The following is a 14702-nucleotide window of genomic DNA, read 5'->3' as shown; positions in this document are numbered from 1 at the left end:
GAAATACATCAAGGAAGTTCTGAGGAAATTCGGCATGCAATATTGCAAAGGCGTCAAAATTCCTATGCCCACAAATGGCCATCTATGCACTGATGAAAATGGTATTGACTTCGATCACAAGGTATACCGCTCCATGATTGGTTCGTTATTGTACTTATGTGCATCTAGGCCAAATATAATGCTTAGTGTTTGCATGTGTGCCTGATTTCAAGCTGCACCGAAGGAATCACACCATAAGGCTGTGAAGCATATTCTTCGATATCTAGCTCACACACCAACACTAGGATTATGGTACCCCAAGGGCTCTACTTTTGATCTCATTGGATATTCTGACTCTGACTATGCTGGTGATCGTGTGGACCACAAGTCAACATCTGGTACTTGTCATTTCCTCGGACGATCTTTGGTCTGTTGGTCCTCGAAGAAACAGAACTGCATATCACTGTCTACTACAGAGGCTGAGTACATTGCTGCTGGTTCTTGCTGTGCTCAACTGCTATGGATGAAGCAAACCCTCAAGGACTACGGCATCAACGTGAAGAATGTGCCTCTCCTCTGTGACAATGAGAGTGCCATCAAGATTGCTCACATCCCAGTTCAGCACTCGAAGACAAAGCACATTCAGATTTGTCATCATTTTCTTCGTGATCATGTGTTAAAGGGCGACATCTCCATCGAGCACGTGAAGACTGAAGAACAGCTAGCCGATATCTTCACAAAGCCCTTGGATGAGAAGAGATTTAGCAAGTTGCAGTGTGAGCTAAATATCTTAGAATCTTCGAATGTTCTTTGAAAAGGACACACATCCTGACACTTATGCAAAATTGATGACTTAGATGTGCAACACATGAAGAAACGTTTTTCTTCAATCAATGAAGAATAACACTCTAAGTGTGAAGAAATTAATGAAGAATTTGATTCTCAGAACCCTACGACAATTGTACGCGGTGTCTGAAATCATCATTCTTATACGGTGGGTCACGCCACCACCAAAGTTGAAAATTCTCATTTTTGAAATTCCTCACTTTTTGAAATTCTTCAGTTTTTCAAATTCTTCATTGGCTATATATATATATATATGATTTTATGTCCTCTACAGCATTCACTTATGGCTATTTCTTCAAGTTGTTTTTTCTGCTAAGTGAATGTGATCAGACCCTTTCCCCTCTATGCTATACTCAACCCAATCTATTCACAAATTCTTCATGTGCGTTCTATTTGAAACTCGTTCAAAATCTTCACTGTGTCCTTGACAGCTGAAGAATTTGCAAACGGAACTTAAACCTTATCTTATCCAAATTTTCGGTTTTACCGCTCAAACCGTTCCGGATTCCACGATAGACTTATCTATTCACCCACGATCTAACACGATCTCCACTTCTCAGTACGTGGGTGACACATGTCAAGCGAAGGAGAAGGGTCAGGGGCACGTTCGTCCTAAATCTTCGGGCGAACAGTTTTTCACTGCGACTATAAATACCCCCTCTCCCCTTCCTCACTTCCTTTACTCCGCTCGACCGCTCTCTCTCTCACTCGAGCTTCTCAAACCCTAGCGCCGCTGCTACTCCATCATCTCCGGTGAGGAAGAGCTTCACTTCCTCGACCTTGTTGCCGTCGTACTCGCACCGACCCCGGAAATCTTCATCCCGCCGCCGCCGTAGCTGTCTTCCTCTGCCAAGTTAGGGCGTGGAAGATCTACACCGACGAACTTCACTGTTCTGCTTCTCAGTTCGTCGTGTTCTTCATCCAGGGTAATTAAAAGTTACTTTTACTGCCCTCTTTTGATTCGAAATTTCACAACAAAATCTTCAAAGGTGTTTTATTCTTCAAATCCTCACACACAAAACACCTCACTAGTCATCTGTTCTTGATTCGTTTCTCTAAGCATCGTTTTTCTTCAAGATTCCTCAATTGTGTGGATCTTTGATCTATACAACTCTGGAACCTAAGACAAAGAATGCTTAGTGAAATTCTTCAAGGCTCATCTGGTCAAATTCCTCAAACTTGTTCTTTTTGAAAAACCTTCTGAGAACGCATATAACCTCTCCAAATTCCTCGCAACTATACTCTGTTCACAGGTACTCATGTCCGCTGCTGAATCACTAGGTTCTCATCAACTTAACTCATTTGCAGCGTTCCTCGAAGAAAAGTTGCATACTTCTTCAGAAAATTCGATTGTTCAAATTCCTCATCTGAAGAATATGGCTGATGGTAAGAAGCCGCAGAAAGGAGGAAAGAAGCCTGAGGTCATGACTGCTTTTGAAATACCTGAGGACCTCTATACTGACTATTGCACACCTGATGAGGCCGAGTTCGGAAAAGAAAGCAAGACTCAGCGCAAGGTGTGCATACAAAGGATTGAACAGAGATGGGCAAGAGAATGGAGGGAGTACAGATATGTGACTCTGAAGTACATGAAGAAATTCGCACTTAATCCTCCATGCCCAAGAGCTCCATTGGCACCTGGCCAAGAAGCTGACCCCACCAGCATCAAGCGTGGTGAGGATTTTCCTGAAGAATGTGCCAAACGCCAAGCTAAGTTGGCAAGACAAGCCAAAGAAGCAGTGAATAAATTCAATGAAGACTCTGTTGCTGCTGCTCCCACTGAGGCCTCTGTCAAGCCTAGAACATCTGTGGCAAAGAAGCCCGCTCACAAACCAAGTGCTTCACCAACTATGCCCTCACGGCCAAGTTCCTCAGCAATGCCCTCAAGGCCAGAATCTTCAAAGCCCTCACGGCCAGAATCTTCAAAGCCCTCACGGCTAGTCCCTCATGCTACTCCTGCTCCTCCAAAATCCTCAGCTCCTCCTCCAAAGTCCTCAGCTGCTCCGGCAAAGTCCTCAACACCTGTACATCTAGCCACATGCCAAAGGACTACAGGCATATCTATTGCCTCTGGTGCCTCAGCAAGTTCCTCAGCTGCACCAAAATCTTCATCAGGCCCCACTCTGCTGAAGACTAAGGCAACGGCTGGTCGAGGTCCTCGGCGAAGTCCAAAGAAGAAATAGGTTGCCTTCCAAGTGCCATCTGACGATGAAGTTGATGATGATGAACTTGCAGAAATCATCAAAGATAGACAAGAAAGGGCCGCTAGAGCCAAAGGCACACCTGTGCCACTACTTTTGGATCCAAGGGCGATTCTCGAGTACATTGATCTCTGGCACAAGGATCCAGACACCCCCATGCCTGATTTTCATTTAACTCCTGCTCAAAGTCACATGCTGACCCATTTCATCTCTGAAGAGAAATGGAAATTTGAGAAGGCTAGGCAGATCAAGAAGGCTCAGTTCAGGAAGGAGAAGTTCCTAAGGAAAAACGTTGTCAAAATGACAACTGATGAACTCCTTCACATCCAGTCTGAAATCAAAGCCCTCAGTGATGATTTCAATGCTTACTATGCTGATTGGCAAGCAGCCAAAGTCAGGTTTGTGAAACTGACTGCAAAATTCACAAATGTTGCAGCCCCATCGCAACAAGAAATTCCTCAAGCTGAAGCTTCTGCTCAGCAAACTGAAGAACATGCCAGCACCGCTGATGACATTCAGGCTGCTGAAGAAAATACTAGTTTCAGAGATGATGACTCCATTCCAGCTGCTGAAGAAATTGTTAGGGCATCCACCAGTGGTGCGCCTGAAGAGACTGAAGAAGTCAGGGCAACTGCATCAGTTGCGCCTGAGGAAATTCAACAAGATTCCTCAGCTCCTCCAGCGCCTACACCAACTCCTATTCTTCCATCTACATCAGATGTGAGGAAGACCAAGGCTGCAGAGTGAGCTGCAGTGAAGAAATGGAAGCACCCAGTGCTTCAGAATCTTCAGCTCCAAAGAAGATGAAGCCTCTGACAAGCTCTATTGAAAATCCAATTGATGCTGTTCCGATTTCCACCATGCCATCAAAGGACCTTGTTCCTTTTGGTGAAGAATATGAGATCCCAAGCGGATCTAATGAAAAACCTCAATCTGCTGCTTCGTCAGAGCAGGTTGATGAAGAAATTGAAGTGGATACGATCCCTTCAACGAATGTTGCTTCCTCGCAAATGCCTCAGTTCACAGCTGAAGAGGCTGGCGTTGAAGAAAATGAAGATGAAGACGTGGACATTGGCTGCACAACGCCCGTGATGAATGATGACTTTTGGGAAAGTCAGCACCCCAATTCTCCACTCTTCATGCCACTACAACAAATACCTCAGTCCCCTGCACCAACAGTTCAAATGGGCTCTGATGAAACTCATCCCACCTCGTCTGTGCATGAAGACATTCCAGCCGCTAGTGCTGAAGAAACTGCTGTTGTTGAACCTTTGAACACGCAGACTGCAACTGAAGAGGAACCAGAAATTCCTCAGCCTGAAGAACCTGAGATTGCGATTCCTGAGGTTGTGATGCAACTCACTGACACTCCTCTGCCCAAGCCAAAGGATCCATTCTCAAAGAAGCAAAAGTTCAAGGCTGAAGATTTCTTCAGCGAGCATGTGTTCTTCACTGACTACAACCCCTATGACTCTGCTCGCATAAGGAAGAGGCGTTTCTGGACTGCTAGTCAAGCCAATTTCTATTCCTCAGTACTGTTCGACAAAGACAAAGTCTTCGATCATGAACATATTCCTCATGTGGACATGGAGTCTCTGCCGTGCTTCGAACCAGTCCTCAGTGTTCTTCATGATGCTGGATTACTGAACTTCTGCACTGACATCTGTGACTGGAATGAAGAACTCATTCTTCAATTCTATGCAACGCTGCACATCACAGGAAACTCTGAAGATGTGAATTCATGGGTGCTGGACTGGATGTCTGAAAATACTCACTACAAGGCACCAACAACTGAATTGCTTCGTGCCCTCCCACTCAGTCCTCCCCTTGACGGTGCTCGTTGCGTCTATAGTGAACCTGAGCTTTCCAATCATTTCATGCAAGTGCTGATGAAGCCTTTGAAGCCAGGGCAGGCTCCTCGAACCAAATTCCTCGTCAAGGAATTACTATATGTGCCTCGGACTGTCTATCGCATTCTGACGAAGACAATGAGTCCTATAAAAGGCCACGACTCAAATGATGAAGAGGTCGTTGGCATCATGAAGAATATGATTTTCAATATCATTCATGGCATTCCCGTCAACTTCCATGATTTCTTCATGAGGACTCTGGCGAATATTGCTATGTCACCATTTGAGCTGAAGCCTTATGCATCATGGATTATGAGATTCATCAGGACAAGGGCTTCACTAAATTACAAAGCTGACACTTTGAACCATGGCAGCTACTTGCCTCCGATTGAAGTCCTCAAACGGACATATTCCTCAGCTGATGACAAAGACAAGGCAACTGTTGTGATAGATGAAGGCATTCGTCCATTGGATGGTCAATTTCGCAAGGCTGCATCCTACTCCACCAATGATGACTCTGCCACACATGATTCTGCCGCCAAGCAAAATCCTCAAGCCACAGCACCCAGGGTGATGACTGATCGTGAGTTACTCCTCAGTCTTCATCAGAAGGTTGATCGCAATCACAAATGGGTCAAGCGTCAGTTTGGTTCAATTCTTCACAACATGACATCAACACACAATGCAATGAAGAAAAACCAATACTACCTCCATGAAACCTTCAACCGTACCTGGGCTGTTCTATCACATGTCTACAACGCTGCAGATCTGAAGAATATGGGTCTCAAGGAAGAATTTGACTGGTCTGCACCTCCACCGAAGAAATTCAAGAAGGTCAAGGTTCCTTCCTTGGTGGCCAGCTCCTATTCTTCATCGCACGACACTGATGAAAATGAAGATTTGGACGACACTTCGGCAGGCCCTACTACGACAACCGACCCCGACGCTGGCGCTCCTCCATCAACTTGATATTCTTCAGGGGCGTTAGTCCTCAGTTTCGATCCTTTTGGTCATTCGATGACAAAGGGGGAGAAATTTGAGTTAGTCTTCAAGCGGGTCTATTATATGGGCGTTTTTTTGCTAAGTTACAACTCTCGTACTTCTGAAACTTTATTGGATTGAGTTGTAATCTTAAAACCCGATGGTGCCCTGATACTTTTGATGCACTGTGCTTTGATACTCTTGATACGTTATTCTGCATGCTTGTTCCTCATTAATATTATTGCATGCATGCTGAATTTCATCAGGCACCATATTTCATCATGCATTTCAAATTCTTCATATTATATGTCAAATGCGTGTATGAATTACAAGATATAGGGGGAGATCTCCATGATTTAACTCTTCAAGTGTGCATTGCTTCAAAAGCAAATTCCTCACTATGCACATCTTCAGGGGGAGTTCTTCTATATCTTGCAATCAAATTCCTCAATATCAGTACTTACACTTCATATGTTTATCCCCGTTGAAAACTTAACCTATATTGTCATCAATCACCAAAAAGGGGGAGATTGTAAGTGCAGCTAGTGCCCCTTAGTGATTTTGGTGTATTGAAGACTTATAGGTTAAGGGACTAATGCGTTTGTGAGTGTACACAGGTCTATAAGTCTATGAGGAGTTTGATATTTACAGAGAAAGTCGACCCCTAAAAATGAATATCTTCGACTGAAGATTTTGGTATTCCTGAAGACTTTCATGAAGACTTTGAAAGTGAAGAAATTGGTGTATCCGTGAAGACTTGATATTCATGCGAGGAATATGAAGCTTGAAGACTTTCGTTTTCATAGTTTTGTTTTTCTCTTTCTTGAGTCATAGGAAACACCGTACTGTTAAAGGGGGTCAAGGAAATACTAAGGAAAAATTTCCATGTGATGCTCAACTCAAAATCCTACACCTACCAAACCCTTCGAGTGAAGCCTTTGGAAATCTCATACAGTTCAGTCAATTTGTTCAGTGACAGAGACGAAGTTCTTCTGGTCGCTGAGGAATTTGTTCTGACTGAGGAGTTAGGAATTCACTAGTGCGGATTGCCTACACAGTGAGGAACATGATAGCCCTGAGGAATTTGAGAGTCAAATTTCCGACCGTTGCTGTGCTGCGCGCCAGCTGTCCCAAAATATCTTATCCACCTAACGGTCATATCAGACAAGGGCATTTATGTCTTATCATGTCGGGCTGCTCCCTAGGCTATAAATAGCCGCCCCCTACAACCACTAGCTGGTTGGCTGCTCCGAGAGAAACTGACACTTGTCATTTGAGAGCAACCCATCCTCCGAGGACTTTGAGCGAAAATCATCGAGTGAGGAAAAACCCAAACCCAAACACCTACAAACCCCAAAGTGATTGAGCATCACTGAAGAGATTGATCCTGCGTGGATCCGACGCTTGTTACCTTTGAAGACTGTGCTTCTTCCAGACGGTTAGGCATCATGGTCTAGAGCATCCAAGAGGAATTGTGGATCGCCGAGTGACCGAGTCTGTGAAGGTTTGGAAGTCGCCTGAAGACTTACCACGAGTGATTGGACGAGGTCTGTGTGACCTTAGTTCAAGGAGAATACGGTGAGGACTTGGTGTCCTGAGCTGCGTGCTCAGCGACTGGGTGTCCGGGACTGTGTGTCCTCGAGTTTAAATACTCAGCCGCTCCAACCAGACGTACAACTGAGACAACAGTTGGAACTGGTCTACCAAATCATTGTCTTCACCAACCTTACTGGTTCTATTTCCTCAACTCTTTCATTTCCTCATTACTGTGTTGAGTGATTGTTCATATCTGTGTTTGAAGACTTTGACTGAAGACTTTCTCAATTTCCTCAGTTCAATTTCTTCAGTCTGTTTGTCTTCATCTTGTGTTATCCTGTGTTTACGCTTCCTGTACTCAGTGCTTGTCTTCATTTCATCATGATGACTATGTCTGTATCCTGTTATGCTTACTTCTGAGTACTTATTCCGCTGCTAGTAGTTCTTCGCTAAGGAATTTCCTCACCGGCAAATTCCTCAGTGAAGAATTCATAAAAATCGCCTATTCACCCCCCTCTAGTCGATATAACGCACTTTCACAAGGTCGACCAGCGGTGGCCAACGGCAAGGGGAGCACCAGATCCGCCGCAAACGCCGCCGCCTCTTCCGCCGCCGCCCCCTCTAGCACAGATCTGAAATCGCAACCGTCACCGATGGTGAGGCAGTAGGGAAGAAAGGGGAGTACTGGCTATGATGGGTGAGCGAGTGAAAGGGGGGTGAGGCTAGATTTGGCGTCGGGACGGCGCGCCAGATTTCCATCTCCCGCATCCCTCTCGCCCTCGCCTCGCACGCGCCCGTGCGACCTCGCGCCGCACTCAGCCTGGCTCGCGAGAAACTGCCGATCCGAGCTTTTCCAGCGAGCCAGGCTGTGGGCTGCTTTGAGAAGCGTGCGGTGCAGGCCCAACAGTGAAACCAGGCAACCAGACAGGCTTCTTCCTTCCCGTGCGGGCCTGATTGGGCTCGATGCGGGCAACCAAACACACCCTTAGTCTCTATCCTGCGTTAGGTTGAGAATAAAAGGTCCAAATTGATAAAGAATCCTACACTTCGTACGGTAGCAGCAGTTTTGTAGTGCCAACTCTAGCAAAAAATCTGGTGTGTTGGTTATGGATTTAGCGGCTGATAGAGGGCAAACTCGGAGAACTTACAGCTCTGACTTTTCTCTAGCAAGTCTAGCAAGTGAGAGAAGCTCTGGTGGAAGCAGCGGGCGGCGGCTCCTGTATCGAGCCCCCCGCTCGTCCCCGCACTACTCTCCTAGCTCTTGCCGCCGCCCCTCCCCCAATCTCCACCGTGCTTCCGCTCTTCCCCGTCTCCATTTGCGGCAGCGCTCTCCTCATTTCTCCCCTTCCACCTCTTCCTCCAGCGGCAGCCACACCCGGCGTGCTCTTCTCCGGCGATTGCGGCCAGCCCGCCCAGCCGGCCACTTTAGTCAAGCGGTGGTGGACAAGAACGTGTGTCAGGTGGCGGGCAGACGATGAGGCGGCCGATGGAGGGGCAGAAAAGGAGGACGCAGGCGACGGCCAGGAAGAGACAAGGCGAGGGGAGGTAGTGCTGGTGGCGAGGCGCTTCAGGCATGGGACAGTGAGGACGGCGAGGTGGCTTTGGGAGCTGGTGGCCGGTGGTCTAACCGCTGCCAATGGCGTAGCCCTCACCAGCAGGCCCTGATTCATGGTACGGTGACGCAGGCGCCTCAACCAGTGGCGGCCGCTTACTTAGGGCATCTCCAGCCGTTTGCCCCCAGGAGGCATTTTTTTCGCCTCCTGGGGGGCTGCCGGCGAGAACTTTGGCCTGGGGGGCCAAAATTTTCCACTCGTTGCCTCCCCACTAGCAGTGTTGGACTTCCACAAACGGAGCGGCATTTTGTCGAGCATCTTGCCCGCGGCGGCGTCGACGACCTCCTCGGCGCGCGCCCAGCGGAGGAGCGCGAGCGTCGACGGGGAAGGAGGCGATGAGAAGCTCGAGGAGACATCCTGCAGCTGGAGGCCGACGTCGAGCCGTCCCATGCCCCGCTCCCTCGCCCCGTGCCCGGTCCCTCGAGCCGCCCGATGAGAAGCTCGAGTCGCCCGTGCCCCGCTCCCTCGCAGGGCGTCCAGCCGCGGACGATGAGCTTCCGCTCGGCGGACTCCAGCTCGTCGAGCGCCTCCATCTCGGAGCACAGCTTGGATGTGGCGCCCACGAGGCGCTCCATCTTCTTGGCCTTGACCTTGAGCTCCTTGGCCGCCAGCAAGTCGAGGCGCGCGTCGCGGGCACCGGCCTTGATGATGCAACACCCCGGCGAAGTCGATGCCGCAGCGTAGGCCGAGGCGCGACGACGGCGGCTGTCGCGGCGTCGAGCGACAGCACCAGCTCGGCGCAGGCGAGGCGGAGGAGGAACGCCTGGTCGGCGGAGTTGAGTTAGCCCTCCTGCTCCGGTGCCCCGAGAGCGAGCGGTGCAGCGAGAGCAGCTTGGACATGGCCGCCCTCGCCTACCCGGCGGCCTGGGCTGCACGGGTCAACGCGCTGCATCGGCGGGAGATGGAGGCGGCTGCAAGCGGAGGGGGTGGTGCTCACGGAGGCTGCGCCGTGGCGGGAGGCGGCTGACGCGCGAGGCGGCGAGCGAGGAGGGAGGCGCGCGGCGAGGATGAGAGGAGCGGCCGGGCGGCGCGCGGCGAGGGCTGCGGAGGGCGTGGGGAGAAAAGAAAAGAGATAGCGTGGGTGGGGCCCGGAGAAAAAGGGCGGAGAAGGAGTGGGAGGCTGATTGTGGGCCAAACAACACATGCAAATCCTTCTCTCTCCGCCCCAACTGTCCCCCGGGGGGCTGGGTTTCGGAGCGCCGGCACCAGTTTTGGTCAAATCCGGCGAAAATGAAGGCTCTGGGGCGATGAGTGGGAGAAACTTTAGTCGCCTGCGCGCAAAAAATGGCCTGGGAGGGCGTCTTGGGGGGCCGGCTGGAGATGCCCTTACCCCTCGTTTCGCTGGGCTGAAAACACAGCATTTGGACCAAAGTTCAGAGCACAAGAGTGCCAATCTGAGGTACAGCCGTACAGGCACATGATTTCAGTTACAGATTCAGGGAGTAAAGGAAAGGGCCCCAAGCTAGAACATGTCCCCTGTCTTCCACCTTGATGCGGAAATCCAGTTATATTTGGTTTGAAATTCAGCTAGAATTGTCCCCTGTTTTCCATTCTCTGTACTTGGTATTTTTATTTGAGTCTCACTAGGAGATATAGCACCATAGTACTTAACTGTTATACTGTTTGAACAGAGCGCAACAACTGCATTTGTTAACTGTACAATGTAGATTTATGGAGTGCAGGCCCAGGATTCTCCAATGCCACCTGCATTTCCTAGCTTATCAAAAGGTACTCCCTCTCTTCAAGTACATGTATTCTCTCAGGCTCTTTGCTACTCATCATATGGTACTGCAGAATTCAAGCAACAACAATAAAATTCAGCTCTTCCAATCGCCTCTCTCCGTCCAACAAAAGTTACGATTGTCTCTTTGCCGCGTCTGTTTCAAGCAAATTTAGACTTGTCCACGTCTTACCAAAGTCATATTATTTCCTAAGCAATATGTATGCTGGTTTTTACCTGAGATGATGGTTCCAAATCTCTGGTTATATATTTTATATTTTCAGGCATGCCATAATCTAAATAAATTCAATCCCTTATTACAACTACAACTGCAAAAGATTGCTGCTTAAATGACTAGTGTGATTTGGAATGTCCGGGTTTTTAATAACCTCAAATCCTCAATAGAGTGAGATGCATGAAGGATGTGTATTGCTACAACTTACAAGACTTAGCCTGATTTAGTGGCCTTTTCTGAAACAAAGAAAATGACTTCAGTCCTGGCTTTTTGTGCAATTTAATGGTTTTCTTAAATTTGCCTGAAATTCTTTGCCTGACACCGGTGCGGCTGGTGGTATCCTAGTAGGGATTGATGAAGACAAGTTTGAAATTTTCTCCTGGTCCGTTAGGCAAGGTGGCTTCAGGAGCTGGTGGGCGGTGGTCTAATCGCTGCCAATGGCGTAGCCCTCACCGGCAGGCCCTGATTCATGGTACCGCGACGCAGGCGCCTCAACCAGTGGCTGCCGCTTACCCCTCGTTTCTCTGGCTGGAAAAACAACATTTGAACCAAAGTTCAGGGCACAAGGGTGCCAATCTGACGTGCAGGCAGATGATTTCGATTACAGATTCAGGGAGTAAAGGAAAAGGCCCCAAGCTAGAACATGTCCCCTGTCTTCCACCTTGATGCTGAAATTCAGTTATAATTGGTTTCAAATTCAGCTGAAACTGTCCTCTGCCTTCCATTGTCTGTAATTGTGGTCAAATCTATGGTGAAGTATGTCTATGTACAGTGCTTGTATGTGCTAATTATAATCAATTTACATGAGCATATGCCCTTCTGGATCTATTGCACTATTCCATACATTTTAGTGGTGCTCAATGGTTTGTATCTAGCAAAGAAACAGTTGGGCTCAGTGCCTTTGAGAAAGAGCTGCTAAATTGCTCATCACAAATTATCTATTCTTCCATTAGTTCATTTATATACAGACATCCTGTTTGGCAAGCAACATGACAAATTGCGACAGCCAACAAATACTTTGCAGGACTAGACATGATCAGAGAGTATCTACATTCCTTTTGCAGAAATATCTATCTTTCTTACAACCTATTGTTCTCAAAAGGAAAAAACACAAGTGACAAATCTGTTGTGTGGGTTATCTATCTACAGAACTAATGATCTCTGACAGGCAGACATTTTCCTCACTTATGCACACTTGACAGCTTGTAGCTCCGGTACTCAGGTTCCTTTTTTCTTGACATCCTCCATGTAGAGCTTGATGAAATAGAGAACCAGCTCTGAGAATTCCTTGGTGTCCTTGATCGTACTGTGAAGTGTCTTCAGGACGAGGAAGCCAATTGCAGCTGCCCTAGCCAGCTTCTTTGGCACCGTCAGCTCCAAATTCTCGAAGACGACGATGACAACTCTTCCAGCGAGCACCATACACCCCAAAGCAGCAGCCAAGCGAATCTTCCAGTTTAAGCTGGCTACAAGTTTCTGTAACTTTGCTACAGGAGCCTCCTGCTCGGTGACACTGACACCAACATCGCCCTCCGCCGGCTGCGTGCACCTGATCAGCAATCGCCCCTGCGCGCGTTTCGAACCGAATCAGTCAACCGACCAATGCTGAAATCGAAGAATCGACCCAAACCCCAAAAACCACCAAGAATTCAAGAACAGGGACTTGCAAGAAACCAAGACCCAAACCCCAAAATCCACCAAGAATTCAAGAACAGGAGCTTGCAAGAAAGCAAGAACGTACCCGGGGAAGCCTCAAGCCGCCGCGCGCATCCGCCGCCGAGGAGTGCTCCGGGGCCATCGGCCCAAGAAGCACGGGCACGCGCGCGAGCAAGCCGGTAGGAGTGGCGGCCACCACCGGTCGGCAAAGAGACGCGAGGCCACGCTCGGGGAAGCCGGCGAAAGCGCGGAGGCCACCGCCATACGCGGCCGAAGCAGGGAGGCGCGCGGCCGCCGCGTACTCCCACGCTATCGGGCGAGGTAGAGCTGGCAGAGGCGAGAGGGAGTGGGTACGCGCGGCGGACACCGCGAGTCGGCGAGGACACGCCAGGTGCGCTCCTGCAGGACCGGTGTCCGCGGCCGGTCCGACGCGGAGAACGGGCCGTAGGTGCGCCGCCCGCCCCGGGGCGTCCGCTGAGGAGGAGGTGCGGCGCGAGCCCGCATAGGCAGAGGAAGGCAGCGGGGCGATCTTTAGAAACTCCATTGGAGGGCGCAGCCGAGGGAGAGGGAGGCGGATATTGAGTCGCAGGCCGCGCGCACGGAGTCGGGGAGGAGGGCAAGGCGGGCGGCTACGGCTATAAGCTCTGTTTCGGAATAGCTGTGCATACGTTCTGTTTTATGCCGTGCGGCACAGCGGTTGTATAAATTAATTTTTAGTTTGATGAGATGAAATAAATTGAACGTGCTCCACATTCTAATTTCGTCGTACATACTCCTTCTGTTCCAAATTACTCGTCATTTGAACTAAAACCACGACGAGTAATTTGAAACGGATGGAGTACATGCAAATTCTTGAAATTGGTCCAACGTGTCATTTCACTCATTTATCACTTTTGCGTTTGACTCCTGTTGCAATCTTTGCCTCTAGCTCTCGGATGCATTGGTCAGAGGATGAATTCTGCGATCAGACATTGATGCTCGAAAGTAACGTAAACAACGAGCTCTTTTTTCTCAATAATCTGCACGTCGGATAGTTGCGGGCCAACTTCTTATGTGTGTGCACGTGCCCTCCTTTCATCATGATTGAAAGTGTTATTTCTGTGTTGTTAGAAAATTACAATATAAGGGCTCGCACAATACCATTGAAGTTGAAACATTAGAAACTACTCACGGATGCTTCTTGCACACTCTGTCTCATATTGGGATCCTTCTTTGTGGCGTGGGCTTCTACTAAAAACTAATCTGTGGATCCTTCTTTTAGTATTGCATGTCATTTAGTAATCACAAATATATTGGATTACTATTAAGTTATTTAAATTCTTACCATATAGCTGGGATAACTTATTTTGAATAGCCAGTCATATGGTTGACCTTAACATCATCTTTGTTTGCTTTTCCCTTGTCAAAAAGTTCCTACGATATGAAGCTAATTTAGTATGACGGGACGTGTCCATAAGTATGAAATATCAAATAGAAGTTTAAACATTATGTATGGTTTTTGACCTTGTTCCAAAATTTGGTCATATTGCTATATTTACGTTGTTGAGCACTTTTCTGCAAAATTCTTGGCCAAATTCATCTCTCAAATCAATACCGAGATATTCCTGATGAAACCATGTACCATGAATGTTACGACATATACATTCCATGGTTTAATGAATGTATTATGGCAAAATTGCATAATAGAGATGCATTTGAAATCAGCAAAGAAATTTTAGCCACTTGGGGTCACTGTATTCTTTGTTGCAACTGAAGATGAAGGTACATCTTCATCCATGTCAATATCGTAGACATCGACCGCTCCTATGGATTCTTATGTAACTCATCATCTATTTGTGCACCAACATGCAGAAAAGAATGTGATATACACTTGAAATCTGGTGAACCAATGGTACCAACACAATGTTTCTTGATACGTGCATATATTCGAGTAGCATTGTCCTTCATGGTTTTTGCTAGTGCCTGCTCATATACCTGTGTTGTTTTGGTCGCATTAGCTGAGAATCGAAGACCAATTGTTAATGTGCATGTTCATCATTGATATGAATACTTATATTTGAATATTAGGCTCTATCAAACATACAG

General features: G+C 47.9%; 1 protein-coding gene across 1 annotated transcript; it reads right to left on the bottom strand.

The window, feature by feature from the left end:
* Positions 1 to 12097: 12097 nt before the first annotated feature.
* LOC123042452 (uncharacterized) lies at positions 12098 to 13265 on the bottom strand. Its single transcript, XM_044464899.1, has 2 exons — positions 12703 to 13265; positions 12098 to 12527 (listed from the first exon to the last, which is right to left on the bottom strand). Exons 1-2 carry the CDS (start codon positions 13159 to 13161, stop codon positions 12180 to 12182), a joined length of 807 nt encoding a protein of 268 aa, XP_044320834.1. The 5' UTR covers positions 13162 to 13265; the 3' UTR covers positions 12098 to 12179.
* Between the last annotated feature and the right edge of the window lie 1437 nt (positions 13266 to 14702).

Source organism: Triticum aestivum, chromosome 2B (genome assembly GCF_018294505.1).
Source record: "Triticum aestivum cultivar Chinese Spring chromosome 2B, IWGSC CS RefSeq v2.1, whole genome shotgun sequence".
Taxonomy (NCBI): domain Eukaryota; kingdom Viridiplantae; phylum Streptophyta; class Magnoliopsida; order Poales; family Poaceae; genus Triticum; species Triticum aestivum.
This window is presented reverse-complemented; position numbering and strand designations above follow the sequence as displayed.